Below are 27,980 nucleotides of genomic sequence, written 5' to 3'. Positions count from 1 at the left end.
GAAAAATTCTATTAAAGTAGAAAAACGAAAATGCAAAAGAAAAAACATATGAATAAAAAGAAGAGACACATAAAATCTGTGTCAAAATCTCATTACAACCATATGCAAGATTTATTAATTAAGGAACTATATGAAGACTATAATGATGAAAATAATGACATTGTTTATTTAGAAAAAAAAGGAAGGAAGAAGAAAAAAACACGAAATAAATATGTAGAACGATTGAAAAATTTATATAGTGAAATTCAATTAGAAAAATGTTTAAAATATGGTTTACAAAATATAAAAAAAATAAAAAAGAAAAATTATGCAGCCAAAATAATTTTTCTGAAAATAATAGGGAACTGTTATTTCTATTTTGAGAATTATAAATCCAGTTCTTTGACATATATATTATTGTCAAAATATATGAAAAAGATTGTAAACAAAAATAAAATAGAAATATTTTATAATGCCGGTGTAATATTCACGAAATACTTTTTACAAACAAATAATGTGTCTTATTATTTAAGTGCAAAATCGTGTTTTAATTATTCTTTATTGTATAATGATAAAGAAAGTACGTATTTTAATGAACTTATATACAATAATATTCGACGCATACTTAAAAAGTATTTTATAACGGGCATAAATAAGCACATTATCCAAGAGGATAAAAATGAAACAAATGTCAACGACAGTAATAATAAAGAAATATGTAATTTTGATAGCAGTATTCATGATAAAAACTATACTAATGCATATTTACCCTTATATGGTGGGGAAAAATGGAATGAAGACAATTTATTAGATACAGATTTTCCTCTATGCTTATATAATAGCATTATGTTTACTGTTGATGTATTTAATTTGCCAAAAAATAAGCAAAAAACGTATCATCGTAAAATAATGAAAGAACAAGCTTGGTATTTTAGTAAAACAAATAATTTTTGTGTGGAAAATAGTTTTGAGGGCATGCATGGGCATTATAATGATAGTAAAAAATATAATACAATAAGAAGGATTCCACAAAATAACATGAAACAATCAGATAATGATAGTTCATTAGAAGCATTATCTTTTTCATGTGTTAATAAAAAGTTCAACAAAGATATATACAATAATAAAGATATCGATTTTTTTGAAAATAGTAATTTAAATGATAAAATATTTAATAATGCCATTGATACTTCTAGTGATATAGGGTCAGGAAAAGACAATTTTACAAATAAATCGAATTCGAATATAGAGTATAATAATATTAGAGGGAAATATTCAGGAAATATGTCTTCCGATTATGATGCTATATACAAGGAACATAATTTATTTTACAACCATAAATTAGGTGGAATTAACAATTTAAATATAGGAAATAATATGAAAAAAATATATAAAGGATATAAAATGAATTTAATAAATGAATATGCCGATGTTATAAATAATAAAAATAATGACATTGGAATAATAAAAGTTCACAAAAATAAATCATTTGTGAATTTTTTTCAAAATATGTATGAAGCATCTTTGAAAAATAAATTTGATGTTGTTCTTAAATTTAATGATGAATATGAAGGCGAATTAAATTGGATGAATAAAAATAGACCCAATTATGGAATAAAAAGGGGAAGAAAATGGAAAGAAGAAAAAGAAAATTATATGAAAATCGTAGGAAATGATATACATGATGTATCCACTGAATATAAGAATGGAAAAAATAGGAATCCATCGGAGTTCGAAGCAAAAAATTACACAGATTCATGTAATGACGAAATAGATTCGATTGGAATTAGTAGGAATGATGACATATGTAACGATCAGAACTTTCAGAAAGGTTTTCAAAAAAATATGACAAATAATTGTGATCATAACAATTTGAATAGAAAAAATGAAAATGTGATAAAGGGAAGTGATGATAATAGTGAATTTGTTCATCTTATAAATTTATATAAAGAAATAAAAAACGAAATTGATAGTATACGGTGTAATTATAATACCATGGACAATAATTTTAATGACAAAAAAGAAATAGAGGAAATAATTGTAAATAATATTAATAAATTCAATAAAAAAAGAATAAGAGACAAGGTGAAAAAATTAAGTCTTTACAATAATTCCACGCTTTCTGATGTTGCTGATAAAATGGTAGATAATATCAACAGTTTATTTGTTATAAAAAATTATTCAAAATTTTTAAAAAGTATAAAAAAAAATAACAGCATTAGTCATATATATTATTTATATGAAAATATGTATGCAATAGATAAAATTGATAATATTAATAGTAGCAATATATTTAATATATCTCATTTCATTATCGATATATTTTTATTAAAAAACATTAAGGAAAAGGATTATTTAAAAAAAAAAATAAAAAAATTAAAGTATTCTTTTAAAAACATTTTTCAGTTTAATAATTTACCTGCACATTTGAAAAATGTCATCAAAGATTTATCTACACACTGTAATAAAAAAATTCGAAAAAATGAAGCTGTGGATAATATTTATATTCAAAATTTAATGAAAAAAAGGAAAAAAGAAACAGATACAAAAGATGTTTCTAGTGATTGCAATGATGAAAATGATAATTATTATAAAAATGGTGCATCAGAAGTAAAAGAAAATAATTTTATGAGTGATATGATGAATTATAGTAACAAAACTAATGAAAAATCTGAAATTAAGAATAAATTGCAATTAAATATAGAACAGATGGAAGATGAAAATTCAATAAATCATAGTATTAAAGTAAGCGAACAAAATAGTGATACAAATGAGCATAATAATAGTAATTGGGATGATAAAAACATTTTAAGAAATGATTTGACCAACCTTTCAAGTAATTCCATTGATGAAGGCCGTTTTAGCAAAATGTCTAAATTATCATATAAATACAATATGGAAAAAGCGAAATTATATATTGATATGAAAAAGGGAAATGACGATATTTTTGATGATATAATAGATTTTTATGAATTTTTTAATTCGCCAAATGTTAGTTATTTTACTAAATCCCGAATTGAAGAGATTACATTGATATTATTTTATCATTATTGTAATAACAATTATAGTTTTATGCTAAAGGATGTTTTGCTAAAAATATTTATTTTTTTTACATACAATAATATTATAAATAAAAAAAATATTCATGAATATCCAGGTTTTATAAAATTATATGGTTTATATTTATCTAGTATTAAGTATGAACCCACAAAGTACTTTTATCATAATATTGAAAGGGATACAGAAGAAATAAATAATTTTAGAGATATGCATAAAAAAGATCAAGAAAAAAAAAGTAAAAGCTTTACTTATGGAAATGAATGCTTATCTACTGATGAAAGTGAATCAAAATTTGATGATTATATAAGTGAAATATATTGCCATTTATGTATGCTAAAATTATTATATAAATGCTATTTAATGAAATTAAACAAACGTGTATATTTTCCTAATATGAATTTAGAAAATATTATAAATAATACTTTTGAAATTTTAAACTGTCTATTAATTAAACATAGCTATAATAAACAAGCTGGAGAAATAAAATCCCATGTTTTATTTATATTTTTACAATTTTTATATATTAATTCAAAATATTATTTTAAAAATGTTACATTTTTTCTTAATAAATATGATATTAACTATTTAGTAAAGAGTGAGCAAAATAGTTTCTATAGTGCCCCTACGGAGGAAAGTGATCATTTTGCTGTTTATCAAGATATCGCAGAAATTAGGCCTGAAAATGATGGAACTGGCATTGAACAAAAGAGAAACGAAAGTTCTGAACGCGAGATATTTGAAGAGACGCTCGAGTCCGTCAAATATGATGATGAACTAGAAGAGGAGAAAGGCGCAGAGGAGGAGCAAGAAGTCGAAGCAGAACACGAAATTGGAGAGGAAAACGAAATAGAAGAAGAAATCGACGAGAATGAAGAAGAGGCAGAAAAGGAAGCAAATAGAGCAGAATATAACTACATGGAAAACAATATATACGAAGAAAAGAGCATAGAAGAGGATGAGGAGTGTTATAATAATTCAGGATATGTTGATCAAAACAGAGGAGAATCTAATGATATAAATGAAAAGAGTAGTAGCAATGCAAGAAGTATTAATGAGGGCAATAATAGAAACAGTGACAAAGAAATTGATTATCAAAATGAAAAGAGGAATGATGAAAGGAGCGAAGAAGGGGGAAATGATAAAATTCTGAGTCAAATTGAAAACCAAAGTGAACAAATATGTAGCACTCGAAGTAGCTCGAAAAGTTATGAAGAAAATAGCGGAAGAAGTAGTGAATTTAGTAGTAACGAAATGAGCTATTATAATAACGAAACAAATAGTTATAGCAATGAGGTTAGCAAAAGCAACGAAGTGAGCAATAGTAGTAGTGTGTTAAGTGTAGAAAGCAATACAATAAGTTGTGATAGTAGTGAAAATATTGATAATAAAGATTTTACAAAAGAGAACAGTATTATGGATAATATGAATTATGGAATGACAAAATTTGAAAAATTTCAAAAGTTCATAACACGACTTGATGACAATATAAATATAACATTTTCGTCATTTTTAAAATGCTATAATAAATGCTTTTTAATATTAAATTTAGACATTCCCAAAAATGAGATATTAAGGAAAATAATACTTCGAAAAATAAAAAAGATAAAAAACTATTGTAATAGTTTATATAGTATATTAAAAATAAAGAAGCTACCAATTACTAAGAATTATAATTTTGTACTTGATGAAATAAATTATAATTTGCTTAATAAAAATATTTTTTCAAAACCGTCTTTTTTTCAAGTTTTAAAAGAAGACCAATATATTTTTGAATTGTATAAATATAATAACAGTAATTTAAGAAATATGTATGAAGAAAATAAAAATAAATATGGCTATGGAAACCGTAAATATATTCCAGACGAAAATAATTTATTTAAAATATTATTTTTATATAAAAATACAAAAAGGGATGAATACATAAGAGAGCAAATAGGTGGTGCTAAGAAGCGTTATATCGTATTATTGAATTCTTATGAATATATTAAAAAATTGATATGCAAGGAATTAAAAAAAAATGACATTTTGAATTTATATAAAAAAGCTAAATCAATTGATGAAAACTTTAATTCGAGTATTGATTATCTCCATTCCTTATTCGATTATCGTCTGTGCTTTCTATTTTTAAGTTATGAGCTTCAAAATATTATCATTGACTTTTTGAAAGATTCTATAGATTTTATCATTTCTGACGTAGAAAAAGATACTGAAGTAGACGAGTTTAGAAATGAAAGAAAAATGGGTGTATATAATGGCATACATAAGGATGAGCATAAAAGCAATCGAACTGATAATATTTTGCGTTTTTTTTTGGTTAAAAAAATAATGAAAATTTACAATATAGTATTTTCATTTTTTTATTTACGCCTTAATTCATTTTTAAAACATAACACAAATAAGTTATCCAAAATTATTGGGGATCGAATAGAAAATGTTTTTTCTTATGATGATAAAGATACTTGGAACACTTTGAATATGTTCAATTTTATAAATTATAGATATGGGTGTTCGTACAATTTTTTAAATGAAATTTTTACGTCATTTCATATTTTTGTAAATAATTTAATAAAAGTTGATGTATATATTCAATTAGACAAAAAATTAATAGGGAAAAAAAAAATCGTTAAGAAAAAATATAACATGTATAATTATCATCCTGATTATAATGATGCATACAGAAATATGAAGACAGATTTTATGGATTATAATGAAGTATTGAAATACACTAAAGTGGAAAAGAATAGCTATAGAAATAATATGCGTGAAAAAAACAAAATAAATGGTGTTTATTTTAATAAGAATAATATATATAAAATAATAAATGAAGTGAAGAAAAATGTGACAATAGGGGGAAAGTTCAAAATTAAAAACGATATATTAGAGAAAAAATTAGGAAAAAAAATGAACAAATATTTTGGTTTTTTTATTAAAAATAAAAATTTAAAAAAAAAAGAGGTGAACAAATCTTACAACCCATATAGATCACATGAATTATATATGAGGTCTAAAAATAATAAACCAATTAATAGAAACTATACTTCATTTGGGTTTGCAGAAAATACTATTAGCTATATGAATATTTATAAAAAAAAAATTATGATTAAAAAAAGCATTAAGAAAGATACACATATGGAGAGGAAAATCTTCAGTTTGATGAGAGTATATCCAAGGTTTCACTTGTACACAAATAAATACAGTAATGGAAAATATGGAAAGACAAATTTAAAGAGACAAAAAACAAAAAATATAACTAATAAATCAAGAAAACGACGAAGAAATAATATGTACATGTTGGAAAAGTTATGGCTTAATAAATCATCAATTAAACATATGCATAAAAATAAAAAATTTATTGATAATTATAATAAATTAAACAAACTGAAAAAAAAAATAAAAAGAAAATTAAATAATATTCGTCTTTTTAAATATATACCAATAGTTGATAAGAGTGGCAATAAAATATATAGTTCTTTATACCGAACATATTCCCATATATTATTTATACTTATTTCAATATTATATGTAGAAAACTATAACATTTTGCATATTAAAAAAAATAATGACTTATTTATGAATAGCGATATATATAATACATATTATATATTTACGCATATATCAAGTAGTATTATGCTATTATTATCATCCCCTTTACGTACCTATCTGCACTTTAATCCGTCTGTTGGATCCAAGAGGACAAATATTTCAATGCGAAAAGGAATAACTGAAGGAATGAACGATCAAAAGGCTTATTTCAATGAAGCCCAGGATAGTAACAGATCAATAACAAAAGATGAACAGGAAAGGAAGATAAACGACCATGTAGAAGAACGTAATCTGTATGTAAGCACTTTATTGTGTTTTAGCTATACTAATATTTTATTGATATCTAAAAAGGGAAATAAAGGAAACACAATAAAAAGAAATAAATATATATACGCATTTTGTAATTTAATAGAAAATATATTACAAAATGTTATGTTTTTTTATGAATTGCATAATAGTGGAAAAAATGGAAATGATATTTTAGAATCCGATGAGAATTTTTCAAAGTTAAATAAAATGTGTAAAGAAAATAACTTAATAGAAGATTATATTCCTATAAAAAATGCATTAATTTTTCACGCATTATTTAAATATATAATACCAGAAAACTATTGTAACTATTTCAATATAAAGGATCCAGAATTATATAATATGAAAAAATGTTCACTTAATTTATTTTATTCTTCTTTAAATATATTATTAACAACATTCAATACAGATATTTCTATAAATATAGAAAGGTGCTTATACAATATTAACTATTTTTGCTATGAAAAATTATATTATGAAATAATTTTAAGTAATGTAAAAAAAGTCATTAAAGGATTAAAACAGGATAATAGAAAATCTGCTTTTAATTGTATATATTCATGTGTGTTATATTATTTGCATAAATATGGAAAAAATTCTACCAATTCATTAAAGACTGAAACAAGCTATAACAATATAGAACAACGAAAACAAAATGATAATAGCAATTGCACACCTCAAAAATATTCCCAATTACAAGGCCTAGTTTCTTTATTCTATAATAAAAAAAATGAAGGAAGCAATGTGTTAGATAAACATAAAGATAATAACACAAACGATGACGAAAGCAATGTAAGGCGTGGTGTAAAAAATCAATCCTCCTTATTCTCATATAGAAAAAAAGAAAATGAAAAATTCGATAATTCTAATACTAATTATGGCTGTAAAAATGGAATGGATGAATTAAACAATAGAGAAAATATGAACCGAAGAGAAGTATTTTCTAAAATAATATATGATATGGTTGAACCATATATCGATATAAAACATATAGAAGTGTATAATAAAATATACAGAAGTCACGATTCTATTAATAGTCTTATTAATATTTGTTTTTCATTTTTATTTAATAATTTATTATTTTTAAAACCAGTTTATCCTTTTGATATTCCATCTAAGGATAAAAATGAAAATGAAATAAATGAAAAAAAAAAAAATAAAATAACAAATTATAATTTTGACATATTTAATATCAAAATGGATAAAATGAAAGCATCAGAATTATTTTTATCATTGTACATTCATAAATATATGCATAGTCTTTCTTTGGATATCAAAAAGCTAGTTGATTATAACATGTTTATGAACCTATTTTTTTGGATGTCAAATAAAATGCATACTACAATTAATCATAGGAATTATATTTATCTCAATTACTCATTTTATAATGTCTATTACAAATTTAACGAATACAATGTTTTGCAGTTTCTGGTAAATTTCAAGAGGTCTAAAAGCGAAGGAAAGGTAACCAAAAAAACCAATGTTTGGTGTGCATCTTGCCACTTATATAATTATTTTTGTTATTTTTTCGTCAATGCGATATTATAGATTTTCTTTGTCAATTTTTATTTATTAGCACTGTATTATGGATCTGTACTTGTGCATATTTATTCGTTTGTTTACTCATTTCCTCAATTTTTCCCTTATTTTATTTTTTGACTATTAGGAATTTATGATGTCGTTTGTGAAGATGTTTGAAAAACTTATTTCGCTAGATAGCGATTTAAGCCCTGATTTTGCAGATCCGTTAGCATATAACGTATATTTAGATTATATGACTGATTTGTTTTTAAATGATGATTATTATTATCTATCCTTTTGTGACTATATAAAAAATGCGTACATAGAAGAGAATGATTTTAATCAAAATGAATTTGAATTTTTTATGTCGGAATTAAATGAGTTAAATCCATTTAAAATAAAAAAGGATGTGACGACGAAAATTCATGAGGATTTTGAAATGAATTACCTAATTTTAGTAGTCAAAAAAAAAATGTGTGAAAATATTTGCAAGTATAAATATATTTCGAACGGTGCTAATAATGCATTAGAAGATTTAGATTATAAAAAGGAAAAAGGATATAATTTTGAGAATAAAAATGGTTTAATATGGGAATCGAAAGAATTCCCTGACGAACAAAAAAACAACAACAAAAAATTAATGGTCAAAAGTTTTAAAAATAGATATAAGATTAAAATAAAACTAAACAACAACCCTTACTATTTTAAACATATATATAAATATTATAGGAACAATTTATTCACTTTAATTAACAAAAAGAATATAGATTATTTTGAAGTAATAAAGGTTATAAATAAGAAAGGATATAATCATTTTAGTAATATGTTTTTTAGTTCGTTTATACATATATTGAGTGAAGTAAAATATGATTATAGTAGACAATACAATTTTAATATGCAGAAAATTATGGATAAATTAAATATAGGTTTGAAGGCATCTTTTTATAATAATAAAAATGTAACATTATATTATTATTTATTTCAACAGTATTTTTATCTGTACATATTTTCAGAGTATAAATATTTTTCTGAATTGGTTTGTTCAGAATATTTTTTATTAAACTTATCCATGAAGGCAGTAAATAATTCATTATACAATACAGATGCATACAGGATATATTGCTTTTTAAAATTTTTGTATATTAAAAAAATATTAAATCATACAGACACACTTTTAAATTTTTTGATTTATATATATTATAAATATTTCTGCTATTATTATAAAGAAAAAGATGAGAAGTTTCCTCATTTTATTGACATGTTTTTAAGTATCCACGAGGAATCATATAATAGCACCTTTTTGTTCGCTAACTATAAATCGAAGGAAATAAATTTTGAAGCAAATTTGGCAAAAGGAAGTACGGTTACAAAAATTGGATTAAATAGCTATAATGATGAAATTGTGCAAAATCCACAAAATGAATTGAACCAGGATATGTCTACAGATTTAAATACAGATTATGATGCCAAACAAAATGGTAACATGATTACAGATTATGTTGTTAATATGCGTAAAAATGGAAAAATAAATAATGAAGAGAAGGAAAGGGAGAACGAAGAAGGAGATATTAAAACTGATGAAAGGCAAAATGAATATAGTAATGCAAAAAATTGTAATTTAGTTTTATTAAATGCTCAAGATAGATTTATAAATATATTGTTTTATAAAATATTAATAAATTTTATAAAATCAAAAGTAAACACATTGAATTCTAAGTATATATTTGACAATGCGAATTTTTATATTTCCTCATATATTAAATATTCGCTTTTTTATACATTTGAAAAAAAAAATAAAGTTTTTGGTAATGCATTAAAATATAAATATTCCTTTTATAATTTTAAGGCATTAAGAAAAAACTTAAAATTGTGTCTATATATAAAAAATTTATATTTAAAACAGGACATGTTCAGTAGTAATATATTATCCTTCTTAAACATAGAATCGAATAACACAAAGAAAACAAAATCAGCAAAACGGGCTTCAAAAAAAATGAAAAATGTTAGAGATATGTCAAATGATGATTTAGTTCAAAATATAAATATTTTTAAAAATAATAGTACCATTTGCAAAGTTGAAAATGTTATAGAAAAGGTATCTGAGAAGAATGAAGAAAAATATAATGAATATGACGAAGCAAATAAGCAATTATTAAATATGCCTGGGGGTATACAAAATGAAAAAAAATACAGAAAGAGACTAAATACTGAAGATGAAAATAATAATGATGGTGTAAATATGATTAATAAAAAATTGTGTATAAAAGAGGAAAATATAGAATTAGACAACGAAATAAAAAAAATAGGAGATGGAAAAGATGAACATAAATTGAATGCAACTATTGAAGAGAAAAAAGAAAGTGAAATAACGAAAGCAAAGGGAATTGTATCAGAGGTTAAAAAAATTAAAATAGAAATTGAGGAAAATAATAAAACCGTGGATTATATAAATGATGGTGGTGAAAAGGGGAAAGGAAGTGGAAATAATAACAATTTAGCAGATAGTACACCTAAAGAAAATTTAAATAAAAAAAAGAACGAATTCAGTATAGGCCAGATAAAAATAAAAACTGAAAATGCTAATGAGATAAATGAATCACTAAGCAAATTTGATAAGGGGGATGTTTTAATAAATTTATTTTTAGAAAAAAAAGAAAATATACAAAAAAATATATCAATAAAATATTATGTTAAAATTTTAAATTTTTATTTAAAAAATAGAGTTCATGAATATTATATCAATTCATTAGATTTATCAAAATTTCAAGATAAATCAATTTATTTGATATTTATATTTTTAGGGAAGTTGTTTAATTTTTTTTCAAATTCACTTTTATCATATATCGATGATGACAATTTTAAGACATATAAAAAAAATGAAATTATAGTTCGAAACATAAATAAAAATGATACTGATTCAATTGAAAAATATTATTCATATGAATATCTTCTTTCGCATTTTATTCTAATTTCAATTTGCAACTATGCTGATACTCTCTCTCTTATGTGCATGAGTTTTATGGATATTGATTACCTGAGGGAAGATGACGAAGAGAGGGAACTTGAGGAAGCGCAAGGAGACGAAGAAAATAGGAGTGTCGAAGAAAACGAGGTTCAAACAGATGGAGAACAGGATAAAGAAGATGCTTCATGTGATAAAGAAAATTCTAAAGGAATAAAAAAAACAGAGTTAATGAAAAACTTGAAAAATGCAACGATAAGAAATTATACTGATTTATGTGAATCTAACAATTTCAGAAAAAATATACGTAGTTTGAAACCGAACTTTTTAGATACAAATAATTATTATATGTTCAGAAAAAAATCTATTGATATAATTAATAGCGATAAAGATAATGCAAAGATTATAATACCTATATATAAATTATTAGTAGCACGATTAAAGATATGTTTATACAACCCCACATATTTTTTCATTGCTTCTTTATTTAGTTATAAATATGATACAAAGTTATCAAATGCTTTATTAAATTATATCAAGAGTAGCGATTTTAGTATTAAAGACATTAAGTATTATATTTGTGAAGAAAATGAAGTGGAATCACAATCAGGTGCCCAAGGGCATGAACATAAGGAAATGAATAATAATGAAAATTCGAAATATTTAAGCACATTGAAGGAAAATAATTCTGGGCAAGACAATAATAATTTAGCTGATATTAAAAAAGGTGATACCCAATCTAACCGTGAACAATTTGGAAATTTAGTACGTGGACTTTTTATGAATGTGAAAAAGAGAACATTCGAAGTGGCATCCTTAAGCCGCGGTAATGAAAAAATAGATGCATCAAATTCTGAAGCATTAAATAGTTACAATAGCAGGAATATATCAGATTATGTAAATTATTATTATAATTATCATGAAGATACTGATTTTAATTATAAGAAGAGACAAAGTTATGGAAATCCTTCAAATAATGCCGAAAGTGATGATGTTGCAGATAATGAAATGGAATCATCGAGCCAAGCGCATGGTGAAAATTTTGCACTAAATATATTAAATATGAATAAGGAAATTTCTGCATCACCTGATATCAATAAAAAAAATATTAGTATAAGAAACGAAACAATAGATTTAACGAAAGATATTGAAATAGACGGAAATAAGTTAAGAGAAGAAGGAGCATATGATATAACAAAGGTAAAGGTGGTAATAAATAATATTGTAATAAAATATAAAGATGTTATTAATGATATAATTGAAGGATTAGATTTTATATCAGAAAATAAAAATTGTGAAAATTATAATTTTCATGCTGCTTATCATGCATGTACATATTATTTTTTGCGAAAAAATTATGAGAAATGTATACATTATATGAAAATCTTTATTATAAAGGGGGCATTTAAAGTTTGTAAAATTGATTCAATATGTCAAGATTATTATAATTTATATTGTAAAAGAATACAAAGACGTGAGTTTTGTATAATTAAATATTGCACTCTTATTTTAGAAATAAGTAAAAGTGTTTTAACAAATCTTCTGTCAAAAATTAACGATAGCATATGCTTAGAACATAAGAAATTACAAGAGAATATAAACACGGATAATTTAAATGTTGAAATTAAAAAGTTTCTATTAGAGGAAAAGTTATTAAATATTAATAACGATGAGAACAGTAAGGAAAAAACGAAAGAGGCAAGTTCAGGTAATAACATACCTGACCAAGTAATGGATGATAAAATTGAAACGATTATAATTCAAGATGATAGTAATACAGGGGAAATGAAAGAAAATAACGATGAAACAAATCCCCAAAATAAAGATAAAAATAATGAAGAATGTGATACTAAAGAAAACAATATGAACTCAAATGATAAAAACAATAGTGATGAGGCATGTAAAAATAAAACAGAAGACTATGAAAATGATCAAAAAGAGAATAAATTATTAAGTAAAGAAAATAAATGGATATATTTAGGCTTTGAAAATTTAAACCATTTAAATGAAATTTATGATATATTAAAAATGTTATTCGAAATATATATACATATAGGTAAAAAAATAAAAAGATTTAATGACTTCAAAGTATTAGAAGATGCTACAGCTATCTATGGATATAATATATCAATTATTAATGTCCTTTTCAAACTTATTATTGAACACATATGTTTTATTTTCGAAGTCTTATGCTATTTTACACCACATGTATTAGTATATCCAATTATTTTACTCTTTGGAAATGCCATAAAAAATGATGACAATCTTAAGGAGAATATAGATGGTGGCAACGATTTTTACTCGAATATTGAGAACAAAAATAATAATAATAGCAAATATTTTTACTTAAATAAAGCAGCATATAATGAAGAAATAATGTACAATAATAGTGCATGTGCAACCATGGACTTACGAATTTTTAAATTGTTTAGAGAATTTTTAGCTAACAAATCCGCAATTGTTCCGTCTGATTTATCTGCAAAAATGCATAGTGTGTTTTTATTAGTATGCAAGAAATTGTTATATTATCAAAATAGTGAGGATGGTATGATAAAAAATATACATAATTATCATAATAAAGGAAATAAAAAAAAAAAAAAAAGCATAATGAAATTTGTTACAGATGTAATGAATAACCCTTATAAAACCAAACTTTCCGATTTTCTAAATTTAATAAAAAATCGTAAATTTTTAAATTGTAAAAATTATATAAAATGTGAAAGTATTAAATTTTTAGCAAGTAAATTGATTTATAATAGTAAATACACTGATATAAATAAGCAATCTCCGGAAATTATCCAATTAGATGTTACAAGCGAAAATAATAGCATTCCAAATAAAGAAAATGCAGTATCTACTTTGAATAGTGCAACAAACAATTTAAATAATAAAATGGATTCAGACGTATTGCAAAGTAATGATACGCCGACTATAGAACAAAATAATGAAATATCTATGTACTATATTAAGTTGCATAACGATATAAATATATGCTTGTATGACGATTTTGATATTTTTAATGATATCCGAACCAAGAACGAAGCATTAAATTGTGTCAATTCAATGCTAGCAGATAAAAACGTAGGATCGAAAAAAATGGATAATAGCAACTTGAAAAAAAAGAAAAGTATGGAAATGTCTGTTCCATATGCTAAGAACTCAATACGAGAGCGAGACTTAAGAAGATTGAATAGGGAAAGAAGTAAAGTTTCATAAAAAATGATAAAATCAAGATGAAGTTTAAAGCTCTATATGTTGCACTAGTGTATGTATGGCAACATTTTAATAGGATTGAGGTTTCTCTCTATATATTTATTTTTTTTGTCCTATTTAATTATTTTTTGTTTGTTTTACATGTATATGATACATTTTTTAACACTATAGAATCAATAATTTTTATAAATTTTTAGTAATACAAATATATATACACATATTGCATGCGTATTATATAGTTAATTTTTTTTTAGTGCTATTATAATCTGCACATATATATGATGATATATATTTTGATTCTTTTTCTAAGTTTTTTTTGTTATAATATCTAAATTTAAAAAATTAGCAAAATAAAAATATATGTAAATATGTACATATGTTACACATGTATATATACACAATTTTATGTATAAAAAAAAAAGTATATTTTGGGGGGGTTCTTATATTTTAATTATTGAACATATATAATAAATAGTATTTCTTAATATTATTGCAAATTTTTTTTCGTGAAGGGTAAAAAAATTCTTTCACAACTATTCTACATTGATAAGTATAATTTGTGTTCCATTATGATTGATCTATCAAAATTTTATTCTCTCTATGGTCTTTGTGTTTGGCTAAATTGGTTAGCTATCCCAATTATTCAATTTTTTTCCTAAAGGAGCAACCTTCTGTTAATTTGCATTTTCCCCCTGTTGGTTGGCATAACATAATATTACAACTGCATTACGAAGAAAAAGTAAATATATATGTATTTGTGCAATAATTTATTTAAAAAATAATATCAGTATGTTTAAGCAAGTATATATTATGCATAATACATGCTATGTACTATGGTGAATATACAGATGGTGTGCGTATACAAAATAATGCATATTGAATAAGTAACTAAATAATCATTGGGCTTTATGTTTTACCTTCCACATAGTACTACATTTTGTGCATGACTAAACAAAGTTGTGATTTGAAGACATCCTGGGCACTTTACATCCATAAAATATGAATTGGGGCTTGGAATTAATCTCTTTAATTTATGTTTCTTGGATTCTTCAACTGGATCACGATTTAATAAATCGACATTCATTTTGATTTATAAATATTAAAATGTAATGAAAAGTTTAATTTGTTTTAAAAAAAAAAAAAATATATATTTTTTTTAATTATATAGATTTATTAATTGATTCACAAAAGCCTTAAATCTACCTTTAAATAATGGAGGTAAATATTATTATATTTTAATATTTTATTTAATGATATATTATTTAAAAAAGTAAAAGAATTTTTTCCCTAAAAATTTTTTTAATTTTTTTTTTTTCTTTATGGAAATTTTATTTTTAAAATATTATTATTTATAATTGTTTTTTTTGATGAAGAAAAAATATTATAAATTATAAATATGCTACTTGTTAGTATTAAGCAAAATTATTTTTCACCTTATATGCGCTTAATATAGATTTTAAGGGAAACTTCAAAACGAAAAGAGTAATAATACGGAACGCACTATTCTTTGTGAGTTAAATATGTAAATAATTTAATAATATTGTATATATGCTATATATATTAAATGAATATAATTACAAACATATTACATAGGAAGCTACACTAGAGAACTTGTTTTTCATATATTTCTCTATATATTATATATGCATTAAAAAATATTTAAGCCTTATATTTTAATAGCTTTTTTTACTTTACGTACAATAAAATATATTATTATACGCATTGTGATTTTTTTAACGTGATACGTATATTAAATATGCATATATATTTGTATAGCATATACTAGATCTTGCTAAATATTATATCCCCTATTATGAATAAAATATTATATTGCCAAGGCTTTTAATAGTATATTATTAATAAAGCAATATATAGCATTTAAAGGGGTTGGGTAAGTAATGACTGTTTTATATATGCATATTGTATATATAACGAAAGTTATTATTGTCGAGCTTATTAAATTTTATATTTATTGTATGCATTATATATTGTATATAAGCTTCATAATGCTATGAATTTACGAAAAACAGCCTATATAATAAATGCATTATCCTTTATTATAAGCACATGCCTTTTAAGTATATAGTAAATACGAGGGCTTTCTATAAGCAAATATATTATTTATAGCAAAATAATTAGTATCATTTTAATATTGAAAAAAATAAAAATATTGTTTAATAATACCAGTTAAAAAATTTGCCTTTATATAATTTTTAGTGGTAAATTATTATTTAATAATCATTTTTATTGTTATTTTTAATATGAAAAAAAATTCCATTTTCAGATTATTAAAGAAATAAATTATTTTATTAATAATTTTCCAGTTTCCTTTTTAAAGATATTATGTTTTAATAGTAGCAAAAAATATGCTTAATTTTCACACAAAAAACCAAAAAAAGAAACATTAATACTTTGTTTAAATAGCTTTATATAGGCTTAATTAAACTTATATTTAACATTTTATTTTATTTGCAATTATAACACCAAATTTTGACGTCGTTCCTTCAATGTTTTTCAACACAATAATAAATATTGTCTTTAAACTAATATATCGAATAACTTAAAATGATAAATATATAAGGAATTGTTATGGATATTTGGGCAGCATATGTAAAAATATGATTTTTACAAAATTGATGGTATTATCCCATCCAATTGGTCACTATATATTATTCTTTTATTACATGTGTTTCGCAGTATTAATAATGTTTGTTTGTACTTTTTAAAAATATTCACGAATAATAGAATTGTTTGGCATTTAATGGGAAAAAGAAATGCACGAATATATATTATCTATATTTATTTTGTTTGTATAAAGGTATATATATTTCTTTAACCGTGTACTTTTATCTAACTCTATCACATATCTGCGTGTGTACTTATATATGTAATATAAAGAAAAATATGGAAAATATTTATGAATATAATTAAAACAAGAATAATATATTATTTAATAAAGCCCATATTTAATTATCAGTGTATATAAAGATAGTAATATGAATATTTTTTTCCTTTATCCATTTATAAATATTTGTAAAAAGTAATAAATTAAAAAAAAAAATGACTCTCCGTTATGTGTGTATACAGTTATATAAATATATATAATATTATACTATATATAGGTACACTTTAATATGCTAGTATATGCATAGTGTGAGAAAAAAAAATACAACCGGAGAAAACAAAAAATATAAAATTTCATTTGAAATATAAATCAATGAATATTTTATAAGAATATTGTTATAAATATATTAAAAAAAAATATATATAATAAATAAATGAATGAATCGATGATTAAATATATAATGCATATACATAGAAAATTTTATTAAAAATATTTAAAAATAATATATCTACATTTTGACACTGTCATAAAAAAATTATTGTAGTACATTAAATAGTGGCGACAAAGGAGCGTATAGATAATGTATAAAAATGAAATACGCCAATACAAATATGAAAGTGCAAACATATAAAAAAAATAGTAAATAAAGTACTAATGAAATAATAATATATTAAAATTTTTGTAAAATAAGATAAAATATGAATATATGTAAATTTAATATCAACGTGACAATGAAATCTACATAAAAGTAAATACATTATTTTTATAGCATATTGTGTAAAATCGTATATCACGTACATAATATCAGCATATATTCATATATCTTAAAATAGATATGTGAGAAGGTTTTATATATAGAATAAGAAAATAACAATACCGAAGAAGCATGTGCCTAGTTCAAATATTTTTAAGGAATTAAATTATATTAATTTCATATATTTTTTATTATTTTTCTATATTTGTTAACGCTTATAATTAAAAGATAAATTTTTAATGCAAAATGGATTCTGAGTTTTGGCCAGACCATGGTATGATAAATATATAAAATAAAACACAAAAAAATATATTGAGAGAGAATTTGTGTATGTATATATAATGTGAATACATATGCATGTGATATATGTGTAGATGCATAAAATAGTTTAATAAATCATTTTTTTTACTGTTTACACCTATGCATATTTATATATATATTTCCAAATGAAAATGTATACAATGCACATATCACTATGAATGATATGCCACATCATGAATAATATAATTATATCATGACACATATGCATAGTTAATTATGACGCAAAATAATGTGATATGAATGCATGCATTAAGTATATAATGCTCTATATGGCTTACTAAAATTTTGATTATATATATGCCGCTACGCAATTTGAGTTCCATTTAATTTCTTAAATATGTATGAATATTATTAATTTTTTATTATTATTTTTTTCGATTTAGAGTACAAAACAGTGGGAAAGCTTATTCTTGAAGATGGAACAGAATTTGTTGGGTACAGCGTAGGGTATGAAGGACATACATGTGAAAAAAAACCTCAGTGTAATGAAAGTGAAGATATTACAGAAATACATGGAAAAAATATAAATGATGATAAATTATTTAAAGGAAGTAAAATCGAAAATGATGATTATATAGTTACAGGAGAAGTTATATTCAATACAGCCATGGTTGGATATCCAGAAGCATTAACAGATCCTAGTTATTTTGGTCAGATATTAGTTTTGACATTTCCATCAATAGGTAATTATGGTGTAGAAAAAACAAAGCACAATAAATTTGGTATAGCTAGTAATTTTGAAAGTAATAGAATACATGTACAAGGTTTAGTAATATGTGAATATAGTAAACATTCATATCATTATAACGCATATATAACATTAAGTGAATGGTTGAAAAAATATAAAATTCCTTGTATTGGTGGAATAGATACTCGAGCATTGACAAAAATATTAAGAGAAAAAGGTAGTATGTTGGGAAAGATTGTAGTATACAAAAATAGAAATAATATAAATAATATATATAAAGAAATAAATTTATTTGATCCTGGTCAAATTGATGTTACAAAATATGTATGTAATCACTATATAAGAGTATTTAAACTGAAAAATATAGAATTTATAAATAGTGACGAGAGAAATAACATCAATAAAAATTCTAATTGCTTATATAAAGACAATTATACAGAATGTGATAGTTATTCAAATTTAGAAAATGCTGCTTCATCATTTGAAAAAAGTTATTATAATAAAAATTTAAACTACCATTCATTGTTAAGAGGGAAAATGAATTTATTAGAATCATCAGAAGAAAATATTAAAGATTATAGTAACTATCTAAATTTTAATGATAATAATGACGAAAATAACCCTTTTAGAAATTTATATGGAATGTGTGAATATGATAAATATTTAATAGATATTGAAGAAAATAAAGACTATCATGAAGATAACTTAGATGAATATGGATATTATAACATCGAAGGAACTAAAAAGCAGTGTTGTGAGCACAAAGAAATTGGCAAAGAAATGAATATGAACAATGATAATAGCAATTATATACAGAAAACGATGGACAATCAAACATTTTTGGATTTAGTAAACAAACGAAATCATGAGAAGGAAAAAATTATAGTAATTGTTGATTGTGGTATAAAAAATAGTATAATAAAAAATTTAATGAAACATGGAAACGATTTACCATTAACTTATATTATTGTTCCATATTATTATGACTTTAATTATATCGATTATGATGCAGTATTATTATCAAATGGGCCAGGAAACCCAGAAAAGTGTAAATTGTTAATTGATAATTTGAAAGTTAGTTTACAACAGAATAAATTAATATTTGGTATATGCTTGGGTAATCAATTATTAGGTATATCATTAGGTTGTGAAACTTATAAAATGAGATATGGTAATAGAGGTGTAAATCAACCAGTTATAGAATTATTAAATAATAGATGTTACATAACTTCACAAAACCATGGGTATTGCTTAAAAAAAAAATGTATATTAAAAAGAAAAGATCTAGCTATCAGTTATATTAATGCTAATGACAAATCTATAGAAGGTATTTCACATAAGAATGGAAGATTTTATACGGTTCAATTTCACCCCGAAGGAAATAACGGTCCTGAAGATACTGGCTTTTTATTTCGAAATTTTATATTAGATGTATTTCATAAAAAAAGAGAATATCGTGAAAATCTCCCACAAAATATTATACATATAAAAAAAAAAGTATTGCTTCTTGGTAGTGGAGGTTTATGTATTGGACAAGCAGGAGAATTTGATTATTCTGGTACACAAGCAATAAAAAGTTTGAAGGAATGCGGTATTTATGTTATATTAGTTAATCCTAATATTGCTACTGTTCAGACTTCAAAAGGGCTAGCAGATAAAGTATATTTTTTACCAGTAAATTGTGAATTTGTTGAAAAAATTATAAAAAAGGAAAAGCCCGATTTTATTCTTTGCACATTTGGAGGTCAAACTGCATTAAACTGTGCCTTAATGTTAGAACAAAAGAAAGTTTTAAAAAAAAACAACTGTTTAGCTTTAGGTACTTCATTAGAATCCATTTTAATAACTGAAAATCGAAGTATGTTTGCTGAAAAATTAAAAGAAATTAATGAAATAATTGCCCCATATGGTAGTGCAAAAAATGTCGAAGAAGCTATTGAAGTAGCTAATAATATAGGTTACCCCATTTTAGTGCGTACCACATTTTCTTTAGGTGGTTTGAATAGTAGTTTTATAAATAATGAGGAAGAGTTAATTGAAAAATGTAAAGAAATATTTTTACAAACTGATAATGAAATATTTATAGATAAATCGTTGAAAGGATGGAAGGAAATAGAATATGAATTATTAAGAGATAATAAAAACAATTGTATAGCTATATGTAACATGGAAAATATTGATCCATTAGGTATTCATACAGGAGATAGTATAGTTGTTGCACCATCCCAAACATTAAGCAATTATGAATATTACAAATTTAGAGAAATTGCTTTGAAGGTTATTACGCATTTAAATATTATTGGTGAATGTAATATTCAATTTGGTATAAACCCCAAAACAGGAGAATATTGTATTATAGAAGTAAATGCAAGATTGAGTAGAAGTTCAGCACTTGCTTCTAAAGCTACGGGATATCCCCTTGCATATATATCAGCAAAAATAGCTTTAGGATATGATTTAGTAAGCTTAAAAAATAGTATAACTCGAAAAACAACCGCATGCTTTGAGCCATCTCTTGATTACATAACAACAAAAATACCACGATGGGATTTAAACAAATTTGAATTTGCTTCGAACACAATGAATAGTAGTATGAAAAGTGTTGGTGAAGTTATGTCAATTGGAAGAACTTTTGAAGAATCTATACAAAAGTCATTAAGATGTATTGACGATAATTACTTAGGCTTTTCTAATACTTATTGCATAGATTGGAATGAAGAAAAAATTATTGACGAACTAAAAAATCCTTCACCTAAAAGAATAGATGCTATACATCAAGCGTTCCATTTAAATATTTCGATTGATGTTATCCATGAATTAACTAATATTGATTATTGGTTTTTATATAAATTTTATAATATATACAATTTAGAGAATAAATTAAAATCGTTAACATTAGAGCAGTTGTCATTTTATGATTTAAAATATTATAAAAAGCATGGTTTTAGCGATAAGCAAATTGCTCATTACTTGTCTTATAATGTCAAAACAAAAGAAAGTGATGTAATGAAATATCGAGAAAATATGGGGCTTCATCCTCATATCAAAGTTATTGATACATTATCTGCTGAATTTCCTGCCCTCACAAACTATTTATATTTGACATATCAAGGATCTGAGCATGATGTTTTACCATTAAATATGAAGGTAAAGAAAATAAAAGATCATAGACTAATGGGAAGAGAACATAATGAAATAAGAGGTGGTACCACACATGAGCATAATAATAAAGTTGTATATGATGAATTTTCCTTTAATCAAGAAATTTCCCAACAAGATGGAGTCAATGGTTTAGGATCAGATATTAATAATGCTGGGGAAGAGGGTAAAATACAAAATAAAGAAAAACATTCAGATTATACCACAATACCATCATGCAAATACATGCATAATTATGTCAATGGAAGGTATATGGGGCATGGGCATAATGATATGTTTAATTTGAAGAACTTTTTAAAAAATAACAAGAGAGAAGAAGGATTTAGCGATAATTATGACAATGAGAAAAAATGCCCATTTTCTGGGCACAAAATGATAGGTAAAAGTGATTACCATAATTTTGGAATGCATCAAGGTATGAAATGCCCAATGGGAGAAAAACAAGAAAATTGTATGCCTAATAGCAAATGCTGTCCATATAGTACAAAAAATGAAGATGGTAACCAAAATGATGGAAGCAATTTGGAAGAGTTTAGATCTAATCGAAGTTCTCATTCAACAAATGATCTATTATATTTAGAAAATTGTAATACATCAGAAGATGATGAAAATAATACAGACCATGATAAATCAATGAGAAAGGATGATAATAGAGGGCATATAAATAATATTGCAAATAACTCCTATTATTTTAGAGATTCCGTATATAATAATGAATATAAAATAAATAAGATGAGAGAATTCATGAATAAGGATAATGAGAACGAATTCATAAAAAATGGTAAGAATTTTGCAAATATCACAAATGGTAAATGCGAATATATTAATATTGATAAAGAACATACTAAGAATATTAATCATAATGAGGACAATGAAGGCAGAAGCCCAACCAATAGCAATACTAGGAGAATGGCATCAAAAAATAATAGTAGCTTAATGAATAGTTACAATGATGATAAAAGTGATTGCTTTTCAGAATTATCCTATATTCAAAATCATAAGAAAAACGATTATGAATATGAAGACTTATATTCTAGATCATCTGATAACTGTTATAGTAGTCATAGCATTACTATGAAGGGTGATAATGATAGTAGTGTGCTGGATTATGAAGAAGATGAATTCAACTCGGAATTATCATCTATTAATTCGGAAAATGATAATATATTTCATGAAAAGTTTAATGGTATTGGATTTAAAATAATTAATAATAAAAGAGAGATGGAGAAGGATAAGAAGAAATGCTTTATTGTTTTGGGATGTGGATGCTATAGAATTGGTAGTTCTGTTGAATTTGATTGGAGTGCAATACATTGTGTTAAGACCATAAGAAAATTAAATCATAAAGCAATATTAATTAATTGTAACCCCGAAACAGTTAGTACAGATTATGATGAAAGTGATAGATTATACTTTGATGAAATTACAACAGAAGTTATAAAATTTATACATAATTTTGAAAAAAGTCAAGGTGTTATTATAGCTTTTGGTGGTCAAACATCGAATAATTTAGTTTTCAGTTTATATAAAAATAATGTAAATATATTAGGATCTAGTGCAAAAAGTGTAGATTGTTGTGAAAATCGAAATAAATTTTCTCATTTATGTGACTCCTTAAAAATAGATCAACCTAAATGGAATAAATTCACAAAATTATCAAAAGCTATGCAATTTGCCAACGAAGTTAAATTCCCTGTCCTTGTCAGACCATCTTATGTCTTATCCGGTGCAGCTATGAGAGTAGTAAACAGTTTTGAAGAATTAAAAAACTTTTTAATGAAAGCTGCAATTGTAAGTAAAGATAACCCAGTTGTTATCTCGAAGTTTATTGAAAATGCTAAAGAAATTGAAATTGATTGTGTAAGTAAAAATGGTAAAATGATTAATTATGCTATATCGGAACATGTAGAAAATGCCGGAGTTCACTCAGGAGATGCCACTTTAATATTACCTGCCCAAAATATATATGTAGAAACCCACAGAAAAATAAAAAAAATATCTGAAAAAATTTCAAAATATTTAAACATTTCTGGACCATTTAATATTCAATTCATTTGCCATCAGAATGAAATAAAAATTATTGAATGTAATTTAAGAGCATCGAGAACATTCCCATTTATTTCGAAAGCATTAAATTTGAATTTTATAGATCTAGCTACAAGAATTTTAATGGGTTATGATGTTAAGCCAATAAATATATCGCTGATCGATTTAGAGTATACAGCTATTAAATCTCCAATTTTTTCATTTAATAGATTACATGGATCGGATTGTATATTAGGTGTCGAAATGAAATCAACAGGAGAAGTAGCATGTTTTGGTTTAAATAAATATGAAGCTTTACTTAAATCTTTAGTTGCTACAGGTATGAAATTACCCAAGAAATCAATCTTAATAAGTATTAAAAATTTAAATAACAAATTAGCATTTGAAGAGCCATTCCAATTATTATTTTTGATGGGTTTCACAATTTATGCCACTGAAGGAACATATGAGTTTTATTCCAAATTTTTAGCATCATTTAATATTGACAAAGATTCAAAATTCCATCAAAAACTTATAAAAGTTCACAATAAAGATTCAGAAAATATATTACCAAATATAACTGATTTAATTATGAATCATAAAGTCGAAATGGTTATAAATATAACAGATGCATTAACAACAAAAGTTACTTCGCATGGATATAAAATTAGACGACTTGCTTCCGATTTCCAAGTACCTATAATAACAAACATGAAATTGACCTCCTTATTCATTGACTCATTATATAGAAAATTCTGCAGAAAAAAAGAAAGAAGATCCTTTTACACTATCAAGAGTTACGACGAATACATCAGTCTAGTTTAATATGAACACCAGATATTAGAAACTCAACTAACTTTCTCGTTTGGCATTATAAAATGATGGCTATATGTATAGAAACAATAATAACCAATTTGCACCCACGTATTGCATGTGAATTATCATAAATTGGTTGTTAATCCTATTTACATATAAAAAATATGCGCGATTTTTGTTTGTTGCAAAGAAAATATTCAGTTTTGCGAACAGTGATCATACTATTATTAGCATGTTTTTTATGATTGGCAAACAAATACTATATTAATTTTGCTCTTAATGCTTTTAATAAAATGTTGTGCCTTTCATTAAATATTTTTATAAATTTAAACGAGGCGGTGGATAGAAATATCTACGTTCCGTATGTATACATATATATATGTATCTGCATGTCACATATTTATCTTTATATTTACATATGAATAAATATCCTTCAAAAGAGGAGTTATGTATTTTATACAGCGACTTTACGCTTGTTATTTAAAAACACATATAAAATAGCTTTAATTTATTTTTCCATTTTTATATTTATGCATAATGCATAAAATTCAAAGAAATATACATGCAAATATGATAAATTTTTAATAAAAATTAATTTAAGAAAGTCTTTTAAAAATAGTATTTGAAAAAAATGTACTATGAGTTCATTGTTATACGCAATCATGCTTATACACATATGAAGTTATATCATTCAAATGTATAATCCCCATAACCAAGGGTGAGATTATTTATGTGGTGGCAAATTAAATAGTGCCACAAAATATATTTGAACTACTGTTCATCAAATCCAGGCCTATTACACAACTTTTAATATTATGGGCATAACTTATTTATGGATTATTCCAAAGCTTGAAGTAATATATCAAAATCATCGTTTTCATCGGCGTTCTTATTATTTTGTCCGCCTTCTGCATCCTTAATTGTGATATTTGTACCAGTATTATTATTGGAAGTAGCTTTTTTATTATTTTCTTCTTGTATAGCTACATGTGTTTTTAATTGATCATATATATCTAGAAATAATGAATCATTTAAGGAATTTAAAATATCTCTAACAAAAATTGTAAATCTTTTTTCACTTTCACAATGTTCTAATGCTCCATCAGTTATATACAAAATAAATAAAGATAAGCATTTGCTTAAAGTGTTAAGGGCTTCTTTTTTTATTTTATAATTTTTTAGATCTATACTATTATTTATTATTTTTAAAATAACACTATTCGGCAAATCAAACATGGTATCTTTTAATAAATTGATATCCGGATTCTCTGTTTGTTCTTTCATTTTGGGTTAAGCAAGTTTATTCGTCAGCGGAATGACATAAAAAGATATTATATGTATATATATGTATGCATGTCTGAAGTCTATTATTTTTGATTTCACACATGCATACTACGGGAAACTTATGAGAAAAAGCCAAAGTTTTTTTATTTAATTTTAATTATAAAAACGATTTCTTCTTTCATACAATATCACAGAATGCGAAAATGTGTACACTTAATAAATATGTTTATATATTCATAATTTTTTTTGCATATTCTTAAAATATCTATTAGACAATCCAACACAGGAAAAAAATAGCTATACACATGCCATTATATTAAGTTACATATACACACAAATATAAGATAAAAAGTATATATTATGCATATAATGGGATTGAGATAGTCCAAATAAATATAACACTCCTTTTATTTATTAATAAATGTAATATTTTTCATAATATATATATTTTTAATTTTCCTTTTAAAGGTGTGCCTTTTTAAATATTTGTGATTGCTCAAGGGAGAAAAAAATTAAAAATAATTCAAAAATTAAGAATGAAAATAATTTCATTAAAAGTAAGAAAAATTAAAGTAATAATGAGTTCTTTAAAATAATGTTTATAAATGTTTGCAAAAGCTCATGAGAATAGAAATTAAAAAATGAAATAAAAATTATAAAATATTTTACTAGGGGAAAGGTTAAATTAAAGTACCTAAAAGGCAATAAATGATAGAATATATTAGCATATGAATTAGTGTTCATTTTATATGAAGTTGTTTTTTGTATAATAAAAAATGTTTATAAATAGTAATATATATATGACACTAATGTGTGCATATTTATTTACTTGTGTTCCTTTAAAATTGCATAGGTAATAAAATTGTATTTTCCATTTGATGTAGCATTATTTGATTCTTTTCTTTTATTTATCAAAAATGGGGCATGAAAGATTATTATTCACACATACATTGTGTATTTATATTAGTTAAAATTTTCAAATAATTTTCCGTTAAAGGGGATGCAAATATGTATACACATTATTATTTCTTATGCATATAACTCTAATAAGATTTTTGATGAATAGGAATCTTAAAATACATATTGTGGCTACTATTCGATAGTGAGCAATAATAAGACTAAAAATAAAGGAACGTAATGAAGGTGTGCAAAACATTGTAAAATGTAGAAAGCTATATGAAATGCATAAAATTTAGAAACATCTACCAAAATTAGCAAAAATTAGAAAATTAAATAAAATTAAGTCGAATTATACCAAATCATAGCAAATATCAAACTTGAAAATTATATAGATCGATAAAATTAAAAATATTTATAAAAAAATGTGAATGTGACTTAAAAAATTAGATAATTAAGAAATGATGTTTTAAAAAAATAAAAATTTGCATATATTAACAATGTATTCAAAATTGTATTTTTAAATAAATAGGAAAATATGCAAATATTTGATAACCCGTATAATGGGGGATTATGTGCTGTTTACTGTGTGTGCTGCTTCTAA

General features: G+C 23.9%; 4 protein-coding genes across 4 annotated transcripts; 2 read left to right on the top strand and 2 right to left on the bottom strand.

The window, feature by feature from the left end:
• Positions 1 to 30: 30 nt before the first annotated feature.
• PCHAS_1408800 (conserved Plasmodium protein, unknown function) lies at positions 31 to 14,590 on the top strand (the record flags this gene model as incomplete). The annotated part of the gene is made up of 2 exons (XM_016799561.1): positions 31 to 8,355; positions 8,558 to 14,590. The coding sequence occupies 2 exons, from the start codon at positions 31 to 33 to the stop codon at positions 14,588 to 14,590; spliced, it is 14,358 nt and encodes a 4,785-aa protein (XP_016654835.1).
• Positions 14,591 to 15,226: 636 nt separating this feature from the next.
• On the bottom strand, positions 15,227 to 15,671 carry PCHAS_1408700 (40S ribosomal protein S27, putative; the record flags this gene model as incomplete). Its single annotated transcript, XM_732223.2, has 2 exons — positions 15,227 to 15,308; positions 15,505 to 15,671. 2 exons carry the CDS (start codon positions 15,669 to 15,671, stop codon positions 15,227 to 15,229), a joined length of 249 nt encoding a protein of 82 aa, XP_737316.2.
• A 2,761-nt stretch (positions 15,672 to 18,432) lies between these two features.
• On the top strand, positions 18,433 to 25,204 carry PCHAS_1408600 (carbamoyl phosphate synthetase, putative; the record flags this gene model as incomplete). The annotated part of the gene is made up of 2 exons (XM_016799560.1): positions 18,433 to 18,460; positions 18,891 to 25,204. 2 exons carry the CDS (start codon positions 18,433 to 18,435, stop codon positions 25,202 to 25,204), a joined length of 6,342 nt encoding a protein of 2,113 aa, XP_016654834.1.
• An 828-nt stretch (positions 25,205 to 26,032) lies between these two features.
• PCHAS_1408500 (CCAAT-binding transcription factor, putative) lies at positions 26,033 to 26,479 on the bottom strand (the record flags this gene model as incomplete). The annotated part of the gene is made up of 1 exon (XM_729860.2): positions 26,033 to 26,479. One exon carries the CDS (start codon positions 26,477 to 26,479, stop codon positions 26,033 to 26,035), a length of 447 nt encoding a protein of 148 aa, XP_734953.2.
• Positions 26,480 to 27,980: the final 1,501 nt, after the last annotated feature.

Source organism: Plasmodium chabaudi (genome assembly GCF_900002335.3).
Source record: "Plasmodium chabaudi chabaudi strain AS genome assembly, chromosome: 14".
NCBI lineage: Eukaryota > Apicomplexa > Aconoidasida > Haemosporida > Plasmodiidae > Plasmodium > Plasmodium chabaudi.
This window is presented reverse-complemented; position numbering and strand designations above follow the sequence as displayed.